The sequence below is a fragment of the Salmo trutta genome, chromosome 16, assembly GCF_901001165.1.
Source record: "Salmo trutta chromosome 16, fSalTru1.1, whole genome shotgun sequence".
NCBI lineage: Eukaryota > Metazoa > Chordata > Actinopteri > Salmoniformes > Salmonidae > Salmo > Salmo trutta.
The window spans coordinates 44,057,745-44,079,224 of record NC_042972.1 but is presented as its reverse complement, the minus strand read 5'-3'; the positions used below and the strand labels follow the sequence as shown (position 1 = coordinate 44,079,224).

Here is a 21,480-nt window from a genome sequence, read left to right as displayed (position 1 = left end):
TTATGCGGTATTTGCACGCTGTTATCACTCTTGTAATCAATGTGAGCCAAGCATTGGTTTTATGATGGGCGCTGGCAAAAATACCTTGTTGATAATTGCCAAAAGGGCGCTCGTCTTTGGCGGGTCTATTATAATGCTATGTATCATCCTCGTTATATGAATGGGTTGACCGGAAAACGCGGCCGTCTGTAACCTATTGCTACTGAGGTGTACAATTTGGCTTATAGGCTATCATTATTATGGTATATACTAACCTTGAAGGTGAAATCCATGTAATTCGTATATTGGAATCACATGTGTTTGTGCCACTTATATTGAGAACCCCTTGTAGGCTAAGTCTAAAAACTGAAATGACAATTCGGAATTTATGACAGTGAGAAGAATGACAAGATGAACTATAAGACATGTGTAATGCGTTTTAGCAGGCATGGTCAAAATAGCGTCACAGTGGAGGTGTCAGTATTATGACGCATACTGTGGCACTATCGTTGAGCCATTACAATCATTAGGCATATCACATGTGCAGCATATGGTTATAGAAAATTGCAAAACAAAATCTAAATGAAGTCAAGTATATTTAAGGTATAACAGACGAGGTAGAGTTGTTTCTCTATTACTACGAGAGTGACACAATGTAACATGTGCGTGAGGCGGGCTGTAGACCTACAGTTATAACTTGTCTTTGTGTAGTAAAGGACAAAAGCAGGTGCGAGAACGCGTGGGGGCGGGCTTTACTGCGCTAGAAAAAAAATGGTCATCCAGAATCATTCCTCATAGGTCAGTCATCTAAAATGGGCGTGATCAGGTTCGGCGAGTATATAAACGCTCCTGGAACACTTTCAATATAGAGGCAACTGAAGGAACTATATAGAAAGCGGTAAAACTATTTCAAGCAGTAGCCTATACGGAAACGCAGTGAACTTGGCAACAAGAAGTTCAAGGTCTGAATCAAGGAAGAAAAAAACGTACATTTCAGAAGCAAGCGAGAACAGACCCCTGTTGCATATTTGAAAACATCTCGAGTCGAGCGGCTAATAGCCTTTTGATGCTGGACATATCAATAGTTGGTTAACCAACTAGGCTACCTTTAGTTAACTGTTCACTAGTCTTTAGCCTAGCTCTCTTACCGGCTCGGCTTGTCAATGCTTTTGCATCAGTTCGGGAACGGAGGCCTGGAAGTGATGCATTCTACAGCAGTTCAAAAAGACACTACTTTTACCAAAATTTTCGTGGGTGGTTTGCCCTACCACACTAACGATGCTTCCTTGAGAAAGTATTTTGAGGCCTTCGGAGACATCGACGAGGCGGTGGTGATAACGGACAGACAGACGGGGAAATCCAGAGGATATGGCTTTGTAAGTAACATTGACACTTGTCGGTTATGCATTTAACCTGCAGCTTGATCAGTGGCAGCACGTGCGTCTTTACGGCAACACAGTAAAATTGAGTTGCCTATAAAATGTTAATGGTTGGTCTATTTGTTTTCTATGTAGTTGTCATTAGGCAAATGCTCACTACGTTTCCTTCTGCCATCAAGTTATTGTTCCATGGAACTGTCTAGGCTACTTGCCTAGAGGAAAACAATGCATGAGGCTGCGCCAAGTACCTGTATAAAGGCCCAATGCAGCAGTTTTTATCTCATTATCAAAACTTGTTGGTAATGATTAAGGACCTGACGGTGATTGTTTTCAATTAAAATGGTCAAAAATACGAATTTCTTCTTGGCATATGCATTTTCGCAAGCAAGAATTTAGCTAGGACTGCCTGTGAGTGGTCTGAGTGGGGAGGGGAAACTGAACTAGTTGTTGGTGGAGTTCACTTGAAGACCAGTGGAATGGTGTAATGGGCAAACGCTGCCCATCAGGGGCACTGCCATTCAAAATGAACTTGACCAGGGCTGCTTTCAGTACATTTTTATATTCTGGAACATTTACTGTATGAGCAGTTAAATGGGGAGTGGTTGGTTTGGGGAATGCTGTCAGCATTGCCACTTCCCATTTTTAAAGCTGCAATAAATAACTTTTTGGGGAACCTGACCAAATTCATAGAAATGTGAGTTAAAGATCATTAATTCTTGTTTTGTACACTTGCTGAAAATACACTTTGTTTATGGTAAAGTTATTTTATTGCGGCAATGATTCTCTGCACTATACTTGCTTGTTTTGTCACAAACTGAAACTTACAATTAACAGACAGAAAATGGTGGCGCATTTTAAACGTAGGTCATTTTTTTTCTTTTTTTAAAACACTCAACTCATCGCATTAAGCTACACCTCGCCATTCCACTAAAAGGGCATCATTTTCACAATTTCACATTATTCCAACCTCAGTGTACAAAACACAGAATAATCACGTTTTTGACTGCACTGGGCCTTTAAGTACAAATGGATATCCCCAGAAGAATACAATGCTGTATTGCGGTCATTCAAACGCATGTCAAAATAAATCCTTGCCCAAATGTACGGCTTAAACGCGAAAATGCAGAGTATCGTTTTTTGCCTTGCTGTAATCAGGATGAGAGATCACATGAGTTTATTGATAAGAAGATTATATATCTAATGTCCCTCTGCTTATCCCCTAAAACGAACACACCACATGCCTTTCCTCCCACCAACCTCTCAGCACTGGCCCATGAAGGACCAAGCTCTTATCGTTTATGAGCTCTGCAAGGGCACACACCGACGTGAGAGCTGCTGTCCTTGCTTGCTTTATATGGGGATTTTGGAGCGGTGGGGACATGGACCCTCCCATTTGTAAACAACTGAAGCACTCAGGCCTTACAAGTGGTGTTTATAGAATCATAACTGCGGTTATGAGTTAGAAAGTGGGAGTTATTTTCTCTTTCAAGATGGACTACAACACTCCTCCTTTGTAGTAGCAGCTGTCAGATGGAAGTTATGTGCACTTCCCCCTCCTGTGTCAGCTTTACCAATCACCACAGGTGGGTTTCTGATTGCCATAGATGGTTCTATTAACCCTTTTATAAAACCAGATCTTCAGCTCCTAAGATTGACACAATTCAGATTGTCTGCCAGTTTCCTTAATGACCCTCTGGTAATCAGCCGGTGTGAGCAGAAACATTAACAAAGAGAATCTGTATGAAGCAGGCAAAAAGAAACCCAACTTCCTTCTCATGGTTACAAAGAACATAAATGGCAGAATAAATGCTAATATTTACCAGAAACTTGGAGAGACTCATCAGCAATAATAGAGGCCAAAGATGGAATGGAAAACTGGTGTGTCGTTTACGCCTCAGCCAGTTTATAACTGTTAAGAAAATGGCACTTTGTTTATACATCAGCGGTGACCAAAAAACAGTGGAGCTCTGTCATTAACGGCTGCTGCTGAAAGTGTCTGGTGTTTCAGGTCTGACTGGCTCGGGCATATGAGGGTGCTCGAGGCTGGGAAATAGGTGTTCCCCACCTTGCATGCAGCGGAGGGCAGAAAACACTCCGGCTTTATGCCAGTAACCGACAGGGCCAACTTGCTCATCCTGTTGCTCACTGCTTGAGTAGCAGGAGGATAAAAAAATGGCTCCAGATCAAGGAGTACCTTTAAACACACTCCAAAGGTGGATCAGTACACCCTCTTCAATAGAGTTTCAGTGTCAACACAGCCTCGCTGCTCATGTGTGTTCATAACACATGTCATGGAGTGGGCTCAACCTCTCGTCTAGTCTAAAGAGGTATGCTTACTTCAACAGACTAGAATAGAGCTACACCTCTATGTAATCATCTGAGACATCTTGAATTGGCAGAAGGTGATGCTGTCTAATGCCTTGGAAGGAGAGTGAGGGGTGGATTCTAACAATCTCCTTATGCTCTATTACCTAATTGGATAAGCCCTTGTTATTCATCATTACTGAGACATATTTCAGCTGACTTCTTTGACTGTGCTGCTGACAAGTGGGTGGGTGGTTGACCAAGTCTTCTGGGTTGTGTTTAACTGATAATCACTGTGCTTTGTTTATAATTTCCTCTTCTGTTCAGAAAGGGGAATTTTTACAGTGGCAGCTGGACAGGGGGATTTCTGTGATGACAGACCAGTAGGGTTTGTTTTTCTTTTAGTTCTGCTTGGTGGATCAGGGTGGCCCTATCCTTGACTGACCTTTTCATAGCTTCGCTGCCATAATTAGCGATGAATAGATTTCTACTTTTGACTGTATTACCAGCTAAAATGGGGAACTGGTGTCTTTTCAGTATTGCTAATATTATCAACGTCTGTGTGATTACATGTCAGGTGACGATGACCGATCGGGGATCAGCAGAGAGGGCCTGTAAAGACCCCAACCCCATCATCGACGGGCGCAAGTCCAACGTGAACCTGGCTTACATTGGCGCCAAGCCCCGCAATATGCAGATAGGTGAGCCGACCAGGGGTGAGAACAACCGCCGGACGCACCAACACCACAACTACACTTATCACGTATGCACACACCATATCGCAATGTTTAGACAAATATTTGTTAGTAAATGGTAATTCAGAAATCATACAGAAATGTACAAACCATTTTAATTGCATCTGGATTGACTCTTACTCTTGTATAATAGGGGACTGGGTTAAATGTATAACAAAAACACAATGTAATTTGCCATCTCTGCATGTTTTTGTTTATTATTGGTAGGTTGCTTGAGTTACCCCAGAGTTTAGTGAATTTTGCTCCGGCTCTGCCTCTACTCTGCGTTGTTCTCTGGCCCTCTTCTGTAAATGCAAATGTATCTGAAGGGAAGTTTCCTGTCTTCCAGGCATATCCATCGGAGTGCAACCTATTCACCCAGCGCTCATCCAGAGGCAGTATGGGTAAGTGAGTGGGAGTGGGCAGTATACCACAGTATTTTCTGAATGACACATTAGGACAGATTAAACCCATATGTGCGTAATGTATGTGAGTTTTAGACTTTTGCCAATTGCTAATTTTTTTTTTTCAAATGGTCGTAGCATGGTACATTCCATGGGGACATGTGACGTTCATCCCCTCTTTTAGACCCTCCAGTATCTATCTGGTTGAGTGGGCTCTCTCACTGAGCAAGGCTCCAGGGCAGAGTGTTTGTCTGTTGTAGAAACAGCCTGGAGGGAGGACAGTCTGTGACTGGTGTCCAGGACAAGTGTTCCTCTGGGCATTTAATGGCCATGCCACTGACATGGGACATGGGATTGACACCACTCGCCCCCTGCTGTTGCAGTGTCACTCCCCCTCCTCCAAAGTCCAAGCTTTGAAGCCAGAGGTCTAAGCCCTTACATGTTATAAGATCGTGGCAATGGACTTTGGGTGCTTAGAATTCCCCCCCATGTCCATAACGGGCTGGGCGGAGCCCCCCAGGGTCTGAAACGTGGTCATGTGTCTGACAGGTGTTGGCTCTTATTGGAGCTTTTTACACTACCTAATCCCCCGTGACTGACTGCAGCCCCAGAGGGAGAGAGGGCACCTGTCTCTTGAGTTTGGAGATCTCTCTATGGGCCGGTGACAGACACAGGCTGCTCTAAGATGGAGAGCACACAAGTGTTCTTTCTCCCGCACCAGACCCTTAAACCGCATGTTATGAAGTGGTATGGTTGGGAGGGATTGAGCATGTGTGTGTGGACTAGACTGGACTGTAGCATAGAACTCCTCTTCCACTCCCCCTTCATTTTCCCCTATAGTATTTTTCCCTCTTGTCCTCCCCTCCCAGACGGAGAAGAAACAAGACGAGAAAGACAAAGCCCTAACACTGTTTTCTGCTGGGTGTCAGGAGGATGATTAGACTGAGACACTGAAAATTGACACCCCTGTGAGACTGGGGGTGGGAATAAGGGGAGAAGATTAGGTAAGGGGTTTAAGTTGGGGGGTTGCGACAGCTCTGTCTCTGAAGAGGCATTGTGCTTAATGATGCTGTACTTTCACCAGGCGCCACACCTCCTACAGGTGTTACCCACAAGGTTTTTTCGCATTAAATATTTAAGATTGCTTTTCTGTATAATTTTGTTCTACTTCCAGGCCAGAATTTGCATGTGGCCTTAAGTTTATTTGTTATAAAAATAGCCTGTGCATGCATTAGGGCTGTCCCCGACCCAAAAAAGTGAAACGATCTTGGTCGACCAAGAGTAGTCTATTCTTTTGACCAATCGACTGGCTGAAATTTTTCCATATAGACACCCTATGTGTTTTAATAACATCGAATACTGTATATGTAGGTTACTGAGCTTGTCTGATGCTTTAAGCATAGTGTGATTTAAAATAATTACGACACACAAGTGACTCGAGGGAGCCAGGGATCAAGATGGCCTAACTAGAAGAAAAAAGCTGTTCCCAACCTTCTCCCGCTTCTGCTGGCCTTAGCAGATTCTGCCATTACGCTCCCGAAGTTGCTGGTAATAGGCTACACTAGGGGTTGGCAACCTTTTTTTCCATTCGGAATGGCAATTTATCTTAATATTTCTACCGATCTGCGTGCCAGTTATGATTTTTCAAATGCACATTTTTGAGGAACAGTTTCATTTCTCATATAATTAAGTTGCTATTGTGTGATTAATAAAAATGATATCGAAGTTAAAATTATACAAATCTATGTAAAAACTAAAATGGCCTACGTAAAGCCAACAAATAAAAACATTGTAGCCTGCTGGTTGATACAAATAAATCACATAGACTGTCTGCTAGGAACTTGAAACGTTGTATCAACTTGGTCCAGACCAAAGCTTGATCTAAGGAACTTGCAGCATTGCATAAAACACTCTGGACCCTCATTTTCCTGTGAAAGTGAGCTCTGGGCAGACGCAGTAATCAGTTATACCTATTTTATGATGTTTCCAGCGGATCAGAGCATGGCATTGTTTTCCCTTTCACGCCGAGTGGTTATCGAAAGGGAGAGAGCTGGAAAGATTTTTCAAATGGGCTACATTGAGGAACTATTGTCATTCTCAATGGATGTAAAAACAGACTTGCTGTTTGTTGTGAAGAGAAAATTACTTTGAGAAGCTCCACAGCTCATTAGTGGTGGTGAGTGGTCAGAAATAATATCAGATCCCCAAATGGGCACGTTTTATAGGCCTACATTTGCACGCAGGCCAAGTAGCTTATGCCCACTTCCATGAATTGATGAAGCCCTTCGATTTGTTCACCATGACGAAAACATGAGGGCTAGGTCAGGAAGTCCATCTGCTTGGTGCGGCAGTCCCTTTGCCCTGCCAGCCCCACCTCCCTGTCACAAAACCAGCTGACCTCAGATCCCTCCATCCCCCAGAACCCCACAGGCCCTGTGATGTCAGATGGCCCAGGGAGCTCTGCTCTCCTCAGCTTCCCTGTTTCATCTTCTCCTTTTCTGCCTCTTCTCTCACTTTGTTTCTCTTTGCATTCACGTCTCATCCTCTCACTATAGTAATTTCTATTAACTTTTCTAGCAAAATGATTGAAGCATTGACCATTATTTTGTTGTACTTCCTACTAATGTACATCAGAAAGGTCATCTTGATCTAACCAGAGGTCTGTGGCCACAGAAAGGAGAGGCTCATCTCTGTGTGTGAATGTGCGTATGCCCGACAGGCTTCATGTATAGTCCTCCGTCTGTGCCTGTCTGTGTGGGTGTCTGAATGGGTCTTTGTGTAGCTGACCGTTCAGTACCGTTAGAGGGAAGAACAGTGTCTATCAGCATGCTCTGCTCCCTCTGCCATGGGCTCCTGGTTGGTTCATATTATCTCTGTCTATAGCGTTCATGTTTTCATTTTCGTGAATTATTGTTGGTCTATACCACTCAGCAGACCTCTTGTCCTGGCTATTAAATGCCTACCTACACAGAGAAAGACTTGCTATGTGTGTGAACCCAGGCAACACGGGTCTAGACTTCTGTACCATATCAGCATAATGTCTTCAGACGTTGCAAAAAAGCTTAGCCACTAGCTTCACTCATCACCCTGAAGGATGGAACAATCCCAATGTTATCAATGAGGATCCAGATAATGAATACATGTTGTTAACCTCCACTATCCTCCCCAACCCCCTCATGGTTGCTCTGTGCTCCCAGCTGAACAGTGTGCCGGAGGGGTGGAGTGAAGATACCCGAGGTACAGGCTTCGTTCGGCCTTGTTTGGAGGCTCCCAGGAGGAGGGTAGCAGGCAGTTGTGACTGTTCCCGCCCCTCTCTAAGGTGCCAACGATGGCTTGAGAGTGCAGTGTGTTGTGATGGATTGGAGTGCCTTTATTTTTCCCTGTGTGTGTGTGTGTGTGTGTGATATGACATGAAAAGGTTATGCTGATTAGAGTGCCTATTCCCTATTATGGCATGGTTTGCAGTGGTGGCTTTGGTTTCTGTTTAAAGTTCCAGTGTGGGGGTGTGGCTGGGTGAGTGTGTAAGGCAGGGTGCAATTGGATGTTGTGAGTATGTCACTCCTGCACGCTTTCCCTTTGCTGTGTTTGAGTTGATGGCTGTCTTCCATCGCTTCATTCCCACGTCTTCTCTCATGACCACTGACCTGAAAGGACACGGGTGAACACAACATGGTGGTAACCCATCCAGTGGCCATGAAGTTAAGAGGCAAGGAAAGGAAGCCGTTGGTGTATTGAAACTCAGCTGAGAAGTGTTGTGTGCTGTGACTGTACTATCTTGTCTTGACCTTCTTTCACTCCGACTGTACTGCAGTCTCCTACTAGACACTCTGTGTGAAGAACGTTCCCCATTTTACTCTCCTCTGAGCTCTGCTTTTTGCTTGTGTGCTTTTGCAGTGAGCGAGTTCCTCTGTTTCCCTCGAGCTGCAGTATCGGGGGGGGGGCTCAACCCCAGAAGAACAGACCCTAGAGGCACTTTGAGGCCTGGTTAAAAATATCGCCCCAACTCCGTCTGTCTCCCCATGATGTGCTGCTAGACTGAGACTGGAGGAGAATGAGCTGTCTTCAGACTCCAGAGCACTAATCATCATTCAGGGAGGGAGAGCTTTGAGCACATGAGACCCAACTGGTCTGCCTTGATAAGTACTCCCCACCTTTCAACCATTGATGCCCAATGTAGCTTTCACACAAAAACAGGAACCACAACTCCATCAAACTTCCCCTTTGTGAGCGAGCGCATGTGTGCGCAGACATTGGTTGGAGTGTGCTCAGTGAGTGAAGAGCAGCAGCTGTTAAAACACGAGCTGGTGTCTGGGCTTGAAAACCTGCCAGTAACGGCTGTCTCTCTTCTCCCCACCACCACACCCTTTCTCTCTCAGGGGGCTTACCTAACAGGTTTTGTAGGTTTTTTTAAAAGTGACGAGGGATGTTGAGATCTCTTCTCATTACCTCGCTCTCTTTGCACGTTAGTAGTGGGTGGTGTGGCATCTGGTTAGTTTCCCCACCACTGGATATACTGGGCTCAGCACATACAGCACAACTGTAATGTATTGAAGACCTGCTGTAGAATGTAAATGACAGCATCCAGGCCTAAGCTTTCTTTGCTCCTGTCCTTCATTGTATATTAAAGTGTGTAACTAGTGTCCTGTTGTCTGTGTTCTCCAGGTTGGCCCAGCAGTATGTGTATCCTCAAGCCTTCATCCAGCCCAGCCTGGTTCTCCCCTCTCAGGTGTCCTCCTCCGCCCCCTACCTGGACTACAGTGCTGCCTATGCCCAGTACGCCCAGGCAGCCTTTGAGCAGTACCCCTACGCTGCCTCCCCAGGGTTCCTGGGCTACGGCTACACCCCCAGCCCTGCAGCCGCCCCCTCCCAGGCCCCTGCCTCTGTCCACCAGACTCTCCCCACAGGGGCAGGCCCAGCCCCCACCTTCCTGCAGTATGCCCCCCAGCAGCATGTTCAGCCAGACCGCATGCAGTGAGGAGAGGCAGGATGCAGGGAGTCCTGTAGGCCGCCTGGGGAGTCACCCTGTGCTGCCCCTGCCAGGGCTTTCAGGGAAGGGCTGGAGAAAGCGGGACTATTGCACTATATAGGATGAGCCCTCCCCTGAGGGGGGGGGGGGGGGTAGAATAAAACACATGGTTGCTTCAGAGGGCTTCCAGAAACGGACACTTCATTTTTATTATTAGTCTTTATTGTATTAATACTAGTATCCTTTATCAATGTAATTGTTATTTTGTTTCAATCAATGAAAACCTTCAATGTCCATGGTACATACCTGTGTTTTGGAGAGAGCTGAGGGGGGTGGTGGGCTGACTTGGACATTTTCCCCCTCCCCCCTCTTTACCAGGGCATGGGGTTGGCGACAGCACTGCTGCTTGGGTACACTGGGAATTGGAACAGAGGTGGGAGGCATGACGCCAACTGTTTCCATCCGCACCAGAGCAGACGAGGATTCTGCCCTCTCATACCCCCAGTGTTATTGCTCCAACACCATGGGGGGCATGACTCTGTGCCTTTCAGAGGTCATCACTAAATGGAGAAGGAAGAGATCCTGGGATCCCCTTATTAGAGTCGATCAATCGTTAGACATCAGGACTAGATTTTAATGAAAGATGCCTTAATAAAACTCCTGTTTTTACAACACTCCTCCTTTAACCCCTTCCTTCACTCACAGAGCCACAGGGTAGTTTTCACATGGCCTGACTCTTCATATTTATACCAGACACTTGTAGTCTATTGACTCCCTTTGTCTTGATTGTTGTAGATAATCATATGCAGGAAGTGGGAGGAGGGGTCAAAGAGCATTTGGGTTTTTTATGTAAGGCAGCTGATGTAACCAGTGCCTGCATATTTTGTCAACTGTTAATCTAGGATTGTCAAATGTTGATCTCTCAGAAAGGACATGTACAGTATTTGTAAGTGTTTCATTATCAAGTTCATTTACAATATTTATGTTTTGAGGTATTTATAGGAAATTCTGTAGCTTTTTTTTGTAACTTGGTCTTGTTGCACTGAAGTCCTACAACTTGGTAAGTGTATGTGCAGATCCACAATTTGTCTTATTCATTTGATGATGGCCATATTTGTATTTCCCATGTTCCCTCAGAACCAATGGATTTGCCTGTATGCACAACGCTAGATGCTCTTTTGTAGCCCCAGTTTCACTGCTGCTGGCTGAGATCAGACACTCTGTAGACTGTTTCAGCAAAATGTCATTTCCACTCCATTCAAAGAAGCCCAACCAAAAAAATCTTGGAAAAATAAAGAATTTGTATTTAAATGGGTCTTGACTTGTTTCTTGATTAAATGTTTTAAACATCTTAACTTGATACCACAACTCTATGAAGAGCAGATGACATTTCACAAACTCATATCATATTGATGCCTTGGATGTACGAAGGAATGTGTATTTTTTTTTTTTTAACACAATCTGGAGAATGGACTCCATTAGTCATTTCTAAGGTTGACTAGAGCTATGAACTAGCTCCTGTTTTTGTGAGAGGGTTCAGTTGCTAGTGTGTGTGACAGTCGTTATCACAGTGCTGTGTGTTCTGTCTGCTTTGTGATGGGGGTCAGGACTCTGGGCGCAGGAGGCCGTACTTTATCAGCTCACAACACTACCACCTGCCAGGGCCATGGGGTGTTGCTGAGGACATGACACACTTGGAACTGTAGAGCCAGAAGGGGAGGAGTTTGTTAGTACAGTATGTGGTTAACAGCAGTCACCCTGGTTACCGTGCTTATTTTAATGCATTGTAACCATGTGAGTTGTCAGCTGTCAAATATAAAAGGTTTACCTGGTTGGTTCCCTCCATCTGCGCTTAAGTCCTGTATGTTTAACAATTTGAGATGTTTTATTTTACCAGACCACACATCAGAGATGCTGACGGAGTCATGTAAAACACTTTGGAACATGTCAAGTACAAGGTTGTGAGGCCTCACTGACTGACAGGACTCCGTACAAAGGTTTAGTGGAGGAAGAAGGACCATGTGTATATTTAAAGAGCGCAGAGGGATACCAGATGGCTTTGTTGCAGTATGCTGGACATTTTCAGGGAACCATGCAGCATGTTTAAATAAGCAATGTGCAGTAATGGAACAGATGTCTCGGGTTACAGTTACATTGTTGAATCATGTCATAGGTGTTTATGGCCAGTGTGTGGTGACAGACTAGGTGTCCTCTGGTCTATGTGACGTCACTGTGTTTAAGTAGGAGAGTGCTAAGTTAAAGTTCTGTGAATGTACGGTGGCCTCATTGTTTTCCCTACTCTCCCCAAAGCTCCTCCCAATCGTCTGGCTTCCCTCACAGTTTCTCCTTGTAGCCCTTTTCCCTGCATGCTCTCTGTTTTTAATCTCACTTTCTTTTCTCACTCTCCGTCTCGCTTTCCTACTGCCTCTGTTTCTCCTCCTCACGCTCCGTTGTTCTTATCTCACTCTCTCCCTGTCACTCTAACCCCTCTCACCTTCCCACTGTCTCTCACTGAATCATGAGCGGGGAGAAACAGAGCAGAGTGTCAGGAAGATGAACGAGTTCATACACAGGCCCACTGGAGCATGTTTTGCAGAGTCACCATAAGGCATCACACGTACATTCTACAGTGCAGTTCACTCAAATCGAACTGCACACATGCTCTACTCTGAGTCATGTTCCCCTCTGATGTCAATGGATTCCTCAGAACTCATATAACCCGGTCCTGTCTTATCAGCCCCCAGCTACACGCAGAATGAAATGACTTTCTACTCAGTTACCCCCCAACTTCCACCCTTCTTGGTTTCACTATGTGTTGATCTTTCACTTTGAGGTGGATTTCCACTCCATCCCTCAGACACATTTTATAACTCTTTGTGATGCCTCTTGCAATTACTCGTTTTTATAATTATAAAATATTTGTATAATATTTTTCAATATTAATCGACAACTACTATTTAATAATTTCTTTTCATGGAAAATGGTATGAGGTAATGCCTGTCATAGTCACCTTATGTAGTGGTATTCAAAAAGCCACATAGATTGAAACCCCTTTGCAAAACAGCAAAATGTGAATGTTCTGGTATATCCTATTGCGTACTATAACCGGAATGTTGTGTACTGTTGCAATACTGAACTAACCCATCTACTCAAAGTCTGTATTCTGTTTCCTCTGTAAACACACCTCCCCCTATATTCAGCTACTCTGACCATCTCTCAACTCGGCTATATCAGTGGTCCTGTGTAACAGTCTGAAGTGGCCCCCTGGGGCCTGGGTAATATCAGCAGCCATTTCAGATAGAGTCAGCTCTATATTCACCCCCCCCCCTCTAAGTGCCCAGCCCTGACCCGTGTCATCTTCCTGCGCCAACCCAGAGAGATTATAAGGACAGGTCTGGAGTGGGGTAGAGTGTTGGGGATAGGTATGTGGAACATCGACAGAGGGGGCAGAGGGCTGATGAGTGGTAGGGTATTGGGAACGAGGGATGGGGGAGGGGGGTCTGTAGAGGCAAGGGGAGATTGTGAAAGCAGGTTTGATGTCCCTGTGAGCAGCCTACTCTTATGGACATAGAAAGGAATGGGATGTAGAAAAACCAGGAGGTAGGGAGTAGAGGATAGTGTTGCTATGGACAGGGGGCCGCAGAGTGTTGAATGGGATGGGTTATTGTGCGTTCCAATAAACAGGCTTGCTCCCTATCAGCTAGTCTAATGGAATCACACTCAGCCATTAAAAGGCGTGGGTGGGTGATGATAATGAAGACATCCACTACTCAGACTATCTATAGCAGGCTGTTACTGTCAGTCATGTGCATTAAAGGCTAAATGGAAGTGGAGGTTGGTTAATTGGTATGCGTGTGATTATGTGTGTGCGCGCTTGCAAGGTGTTTGCAAGGTCATGCGTCTTTTATTCTAGAGCAATGATGCACTTGGACATATTCAGTCTTTTGGTGTTAATAACAGAATGTTGATTGCACAGGTTTTGCTCTGGGAGTGTGAGTATGTATGAATTTACAGGAAGTGTGAGGGAGTGAAATTAAATGTGTGTGGGTGGGTGGGTGGTTGAGTGAGTGTATATGTGCTCTCATCACCCTTGTGGTGGAGTGTTTGTGTTTTGTTCTCTCTCTCTCCCTTCAGATCCCCCATGTCTTCAAGCCTGTAATTTGATCTGAGTTTGTCTCACTGAATTTAAGCCTGGGCAGGGCAGGGTAGAAGCAGTGTGTAATCATTGGCTCAGAGTCTCCAAGAGACAGACATACAGACCAGGCCAGGCGAGGAAGACAAAACCCTCTTATCTCCATATCCTTCCCCCTGTCCACTAATCTGTTCACACCAGACTATATGTACAATTCACACGCCCTATACGATGCACATACACACTGTCACACACACACTCTTCAGCAATGCACACAAACACACTCCTCAGTAGGATGGACTGTGCACCACACACACTTTCCCCAGCGATGTGTGATTGTGCCCAATCTGCTCACATACAGGACATGGGCCTTGCTGTACATACAGCTGGAAAAAAGGGGGTTTCTCTGTGCAGTCACAAGGGCTGTGTGTCATCATGCAGTATGAGTGAGTGGCTAATGTAGCATGGCTAACACATTCCTCTGGGTGAGATCACATACAGGGGCGAGGGGAAAGGTTAGCGTGAGGAGTGGTGAGAAGAGAAGGGTGAGGTGTGTGTTTGTGCGTGTGTTTTTGGTTTTTACTATCCTTGTGGAGAAAATAAGTTCTCACAAGGATAGTAAAACAAGACATGTCGCCGATCCGCACAAGAAAAAATGCTATTTTAGGCTTAGGGGTTAGGTGTAGGATTAGAGTTAGGTTTAGGTTTTGGATTAGGGTATGTGGTTAAGGTTAAGTTTAAGGAAAATAGGATTGTGAATGGAAATCAATTTTTGGTCCCCACAAGGATATTAAAATGTGTGTGTGTGTGTGTGTGTGTGTGTGTGTGTGTGTTATGAGGAGGGGTTATGAGGAGGGGTGATAGGTTTAAGAAAAGGCATCAGCATGGTTCGGTTTGGCTGAACGAGTGTGCTTGTATACCAACTTAAAAGATATTCGCTTGAAAACTAGAAAAAAGTTTGTCCATCTCATTTCCTCAAAATAGTCAGAATTAATTAAGATAACTCAAGAAATCTGTCATTAATTTTAACGTTTTTGCCGACAAGATCATAGTTGCAATTTTTACATCTAACTAAGATGTTTGGTGCAGTATTTCTCAACTGAAAAAATTAGCTGGAAAACTAGTCTCTCTGTTGACAAGTCTCAGACAAAGAGGCATAGACTTCGGCTACCGACTTCGGCTTACCTCGAGAAAATGTTTTGTGTGCACGAACAGCCGAAAAACCCCTTGCCCATAAAACTTCTGTATATATGCACACACTATTCCGAACTGTTTCGGATGGGAAGCATGCGGACGCCTTAAGGAGGGTGAGGGAGGAAGGGTTAGGGTGAGCAGGGGTGAGAGGAGAGAGTGAGGGGGGAAGGGATCCACTCAAGGTGTTATTTTAGCTTTTAACAAACTGGAACAAATGCCTCTGCTCCCTCCTAACCCCCATTCCCCAACCATTACTCTACTGCTGAGGACCAAACCATACCATACCCCCAATGTGAGAGGGTACTCGCGTGTGCTCTCCGCAGTGGGGTTTCCTTGATTCTATGCCAGATTTCCTTATCTCTGGTCAGCATGCATACACCCAGGGCTTGGCCCCTGCCCAACCCCCAGCAGTGCCCAAGAGAGCTACTGACAGGAGAGGGGAGGAGAGGCTAAATGGCAGAACCTACAGAGACAGAGAGGCCTGAAAGCCTGATGTGTTCTGAAAGTTGAGCTTCCTCATTCAGTGTGTCATTCACAGCAGCAAACAGGGGACATGTGTGCCCACACATTCTGCACACTCACTAGCATACATGTACTGGTACAGGCACACAGCCCAACACATCCACAAACAAAACCAAAAAAGACCTATACACTGAGAAATACTAGCTCTGTCTCACACACATTGACTCTGACTGGCTCTGCTGTGGAAGGGAATGGAACGGCTGATTATATAACGATGAGTCTGTGTTATCTGCTCTGCGTGGATGTTATTCAGCCTCCCGGAGCCTGCCTTTCTTTGAAGCATTCGAACTGATCACAGTTCAGACGGCCAGCACAATGCTTACATGAGGTGTGTGTGTGTGCCCGTGTGTGTGCGAGCATGTGTCGCACATGTGTGCATGTTTGCGTGTGCGGACCTGTGTGAGGCTTTACAGTCACAGGACGTGTGTGAGACTTCACAGTATGTGTTCTCATGAGGGCCTTTGTGTGTGGCCACATACAACAGGAGAGAGCAGGCAACAGGTGTAAGGGGGATGTTAAAAACACAGTAACTCTCTCCCTCTGTCTGTCAGCGGCTTCTGAACCGAGGCCCTCTTGGTTCATTGTTCTCATATGGAGACAGCTGTATAGATTTTGTTATCGAACACCCTTGGAAGCTAAATGAAGAGTTGTATTTTGTGAGTTGGTATCCATTCGTGATATTGTGTCTTTGTCTGTGTGTGTGTGTGTAAATGCATGCATGAATATCTGTTTTTGACTATGTATGTGTTTCTTTCAATCTGCTGATAAGTGAGGGAGCACTTGTGTTGTTAATGTTGATTGCGATAACACTGTCTGGTGCGACAGAGCAGCTGGATGCTGACAGCAGCACCATGCTACAGCTGGCTGAGGAAAACAGGGCAGTCAATTACTGATAAAAAGGGACAGAGACAGACAGGAACAGTCTGAAGATGGGAGGGGGGGTCATAGACAAAGACTAGATTCAAGTCTTTCTCACCTGCCTTCATGAGCAGACCGGCCATCTTGCATTTTTGGCAAATGCCAGGTGGGCCTGTGTAACTTGGTTTTTCTTTTGTGCTAAATTATTATTATCTGGCTAATAATAGGAGCTTTAAGGAAAACATTTTGCCAGTGTGGGGGCCTCGAGGAAAAAGATGGGCCGGTATGGGGGACTCAAGGGAAAACATAGTCAGGTGTGTTAGGAATCCCAGGGCCGATTTCTGGTCCCAGTCCGCCCCTGCCTGTCTTGTGCAACAATCTCTAGAACTCTGTGTGCTTTAACAGAGATTTCTCCTTAAATTTAGATTAAATCTCAAGAGAATCTACTAGGGGAAAGATAAAGTGAACTCAACTAAAGGAAGGAGAAAGGAACCGATAAGGACAAAGGTTGTCAAAGATATTTTGGTCATAGAAATTAGATCAGGAAGGAATTGTATTGAATAGGACTATAGAATAAAAGATACTTGGGCAGTATTCATTGACAGCAGTTCATCTGAAGGCCAACTCCTAATCTGCCACAGTATCTTCCTCTGTGAAGCCTAACTCCTCACACTCCCTCTCTCCCTGATTTCCTCCCTTGAACCTCTCCTATTTTAGTATGTTCTGCTTAATGTTATTTCCCCTCTCTCGTGTAAAGATGAAAAGTAAGTTAAGATGTTTTTTTTTTTAAGAAATGTTTTTTTTTTAAACAGTACAGAGGCAGTGTGGCAGTGTTCCCAGTCCGAGGGGGAGCACACAGCTCTGCTCTCTCAGGAGTGAGGAGGATACTCCACATGGATTCACCACAGCTCTTTATAAGGACAGAGGGGAAAAAAGGCCTGTAGTCTATATTTAGACAGACTTTATTGGGCCTCTTGTCTATTTTTTTCCCCTCTGCTTCTGTCAGGAATCTCACCAAAGCCATGTGGGCGGGCATGCAGGCCTTTCTCTCCCTAAGAACAGAAGGGAGAGGGAGAATAATAATGATTTGGATAATAACAGAGCAGAAAGACAGTGTGAGAGAGAAAGAGGAGGAGAAAGAGAGAAAGAGGAGGAGGAGAGAGAAAGAGTCACTGTGGGTGTCGCTGTGCCTCACATATTGAGCGCCCTCCAGTCATCTAAATCCCCATCAGTGTTCTGTGTGTGCCAGTGGCCTGGTGGGATGGAGGAAGTCAATACAGGGCACGTATTATCAGCCCCTAATGGGTCCTTCTACTGCCCCCTTGACAGGCGTCTCTGCTCTGTTCCACCTCTTGGATTGTTTAGGCACCCTGGGGTGACTATAATTGTTTCAATTATATGCTAAAATGTGTTTGTGGTTTGTTTTTGTGCGCACACATCTCTGTGTACTACTTTCCTAGCCTGCTACTCAGTGCATTTTGATGCCATTAAACTTTAACTTGCTCTCCACATACCTCTTGTATCAGGCCTTATCTCCGTCGCCACTCAAAAGCTTTGACCACTGCTGTCCAATTACAGTGAAAGACAAACAGCGCTCTAATGTGGCGCCCGCAGGATACCTATTTCTCTTATCTCCCATGTAATCCCTTAGTGATTCTTACAAACTGCTGCTCTGTGGTGGAAACAGTAGACTACCAATGAGGGACACCCTGTCAGCTCAGGGGGCTCTCTCATAGGTCCAGAGCACAAGGGGGAGGGATTGAATTATGATCATGTGCTGACAAGGACACATAGTGAACTAGGAGAGTTTAGCAGTGGGTGAGACTCAGGAAAAACAACAATGAAAAGATACAGAAAGTAAATATGAACTAACTGATAATTCAGCGTCTGGTCGTTATCGCTGCATCATAGCGATTCTATCTCTTGTATCGGTTGCCTGAGCAACCTCCATGTAGTTTCAAGGTTTGTCAAACATTAGATGTGTCACCATGAAGTATGACATGATGTAAAAACCCAATAGAATGTATAGTGGAGCAAAATCGAATATAATATGATGTTGTTGGTCTAGCCACTGTTGATTCTATCCATATCTACTGCATATCCGACAGTCCAATAACCAGATTTAGTTCCTGTTGATATAAGCACCAAAAACAGCCTACAAAGTAAACAGGAGGGTGTTGTCCTGTTCACATGTCAACCGTTGTTTCCTCTGCTGATCCTCTGAGAGTGAATAGCCTGTAGTGCTACCAGTCCATGAAGGGAAACGAGGGGGAAGTGGGGGAGACCCCCTCATACTTCTTTAACACCGCTGGGTTCTAATAGTCATCTGAGCTGGATGGGAAAGAAAAAGTTTGGTTTGCATGTGCTGTCAGCCTCATCGGCGCTACACAGGGAGCTCCAACTGCCATGCAAATGAGATGCAAATAGATTGAAATGAGGGATGATAAAGAGCGGGTCAAAGGGTGAGGGTTACAGACAGTATGTTTACATCTGTCATGACATATGAGTCACAGTTACATCCACATGAGAAGAGCCTGTACCAGAGACTACTGGTTAATATGGGAAGCTGGATCTCTTCCTCTTGGTTAGAGAGAAAGACAGTAAAACAAGTGTGTGCGCGTGTCATATCAACATGTGTATTAGTGATTATTCTCTCCCGAATAAAATTTGAATGTCAGTTTACCCTAGCAGCAGCCGCACAGCTCTGAGAATGACAAACTGTGACATCACAATAGTAGAGGCAGTCATGGTGGGGACAATGGAGCTCTGTGAGGCAGAGGAGCCGAGGCGTGGCCTATCTGGACAGAGGCTCCTCACACTGGAAGGACCACAGCAGCTGTCTGAACCGCTGTGTCTCCCTGCCTTCACCCCACTCCCTCTCTCTGTTTGCCTCAAACACTGGAACGTAGGGATGGAGGTGGAGTAGGAGGAGAGACCGAGAGAAAGAGATGGCTTGCACAGACTGAAAGACAAAGGTCCAATGGACAGAGAGCCCCTCTCTCTGTAGAGACACACGCAGGCACGTACACACACGTTGACACACACAAGCACAACATATTCATCCTCTCTTCAATACCACCACAACCCTCACACACGGTGCACACTGTTTGCCTCCTTCCCTTCCTTGCCATTTAAACCTTGTGCCAGCGGAGCTGATCTGAGTTAGAGTAGTGTTTACCAGACCCTCCAAATGGAGTGCCATCCTCTTCAAACACCCATAAAGGTTTACTGGCCATAACAGAGAGGAGCGAATACACTCACTACTGAGCTCAATTTCACAAACACATTGAGAAGGAGGAGGTAATCTGTGACTGAGTAGAGCTCTGGTGTGAGGCAGGGTGAAGTTATGGCCTTGAAGATTCATGACAGGGTAGAACCACCTGAGTCCTACTGGCATTTAAAGCCAATGCAATAAGTGTTCTTGCAAATAGTGGATGAGCATCATTGAGGGTGTATGAGCTCTGAATCAACATAAAGCCCTCCTGTCCTTCAGTTTATGAGTACAGAACGGAACAAAAGCACACGGCACAATACAACCAACCAACAACTATTCAGCATCTCATTACATTTTATCTCATTCACTTGCACACACTCGTTGAATAGGTTTCAGTAGCTCCATCTGTTTTTAAAGTTTAAATGATTGTCATTAGCATTATGAATTTGCTTAGAGGACACAGGTTGCAGCTTTACAAGCTTTACCAGCCTGGTCTCATAGACAGATGTAACATAGTAAATGTAATTCCGAGACACTCAAATGTCGCAGTTGCCATACCAGGCAGTGATGCAACCAGTCAGGATGCTCTCGATGGTGCAGCTGTAGAAACTTTTGAGGATCTGAGGACCCATGACAAATCTTTTCAGTCTCCTGAGGGGGAATAGGTTTTGTCGTGCCCTCTTGACGACTGTCTTGGTGTGCTTGGACCATGTTAGTTTGTTGGTGATTTGGACACCAAGGAACTTGAAGCTCTCAATCTGCTCCACTACAGCCCCGTCGATGAGAATGGGGGTGTGCTCGGTCCTCCTTTTCCTGTAGTCCACAATCATCTCCTTTGTCTTGATCACGTTGAGGGAGAGGTTGTTGTCCTGGCACCACGCGGCCAGGTCTCTGACTTCCCTATATGCTGTCTTGTCGTTGATCAGGCCTACCACTGTTGTGTCGTCGGCAAACTAAATTATGGTGTTCGAGTCGGGCCTGGTGTTGCAGTCATGAGTGAACAGGGAGTATAGTATGATTAGTATGATATGTTATGTTTTGGTATGGTTGCATAAGATAGATGGTTACTTAAGGCAAAGACAAATGTAGGGTGGGTGGGCATATAACAGGTCTAGTAACCGCGAGGTTGCAATTTCGAATCTCATCACAACCTTTAGTGTTTTTGCTAATTAGCAACTTTTCAACTACTTAGCATGTTAGCTAACCCTTCCCCTAACCTTAACCCTTTAACATAACTCCTAAACTTAAACCTAACCTTAACCCTTCCACTAACCTTAAACCTTTCAGCTAACCCTTCACCTAACCATAAACTTTTTAGCTAACCCTTCCACTAACCTTAAACCTTTCAGCTAACCTTTCACCTAACACTAATCATGTTAGCTAACCCTTCCACTAACCTTAAACCTTTCAGCTAACATTTCCCTTAATGCTATTATATTTGGCTAGGCCTACCTGTTTTTTTTGTTATGAATAAAAGTGTCATCGTATATTCCACATTTGCACAAGGCTACTACTAGACTACTACTAGACTACTTTTGCCTTCTTGCAATGCAATATTTCAACCACTAGAAACTGTGCACAAGCATGATATAAAGTTTGGGGGAAAATAACCACATTCTCATATCAAGTTCAGTTTTTATACATTTTAACTTTTGCGTGAAAACTGGTGCATGCATGTTTTGGGACATATATTTGTGGTTATGCAATGTTTATAAATGAGACCCCAAGTCTTCAGGTAGGCTACCATGAGGGCTGCCTCCTATACCAGTAGCTACTGTAGGCCTACTGACAATG

The 21,480-nt window shown here is 44.9% G+C and overlaps 1 protein-coding gene across 2 annotated transcripts; it reads left to right on the top strand.

The window, feature by feature from the left end:
• The first annotated feature begins 824 nt into the window (after positions 1–824).
• LOC115150811 (RNA-binding protein 38) lies at positions 825–11,080 on the top strand. Of its 2 annotated transcripts, none has more exons than XM_029694503.1 (4): positions 825–1,355; positions 4,240–4,363; positions 4,746–4,800; positions 9,463–11,080. In XM_029694503.1, the coding sequence occupies exons 1-4, from the start codon at positions 1,143–1,145 to the stop codon at positions 9,773–9,775; spliced, it is 705 nt and encodes a 234-aa protein (XP_029550363.1). In that variant the 5' UTR covers positions 825–1,142; the 3' UTR covers positions 9,776–11,080. The 2 variants fall into 2 exon arrangements, with proteins under 2 accessions (XP_029550363.1, XP_029550362.1); XM_029694502.1 differs by having other exon boundaries at positions 4,240–4,378.
• Positions 11,081–21,480: the final 10,400 nt, after the last annotated feature.

What these genes read in the sequence shown, in the direction of transcription:
- LOC115150811 (XM_029694502.1), top strand. Translation starts at nt 1,143, where the DNA reads ATGCTTTTGCATCAGTTCGGGAACGGAGGCCTGGAAGTGATGCATTCT. An exon ending in GATAGGTGAGCCGACCAGGG is followed by an intron (nt 4,379 to 4,745) that starts GTGAGAACAACC and finishes CCTGTCTTCCAG; the next exon opens with GCATATCCATCGGAGTGCAA. An exon ending in CTCATCCAGAGGCAGTATGG is followed by an intron (nt 4,801 to 9,462) that starts GTAAGTGAGTGG and finishes TGTGTTCTCCAG; the next exon opens with GTTGGCCCAGCAGTATGTGT.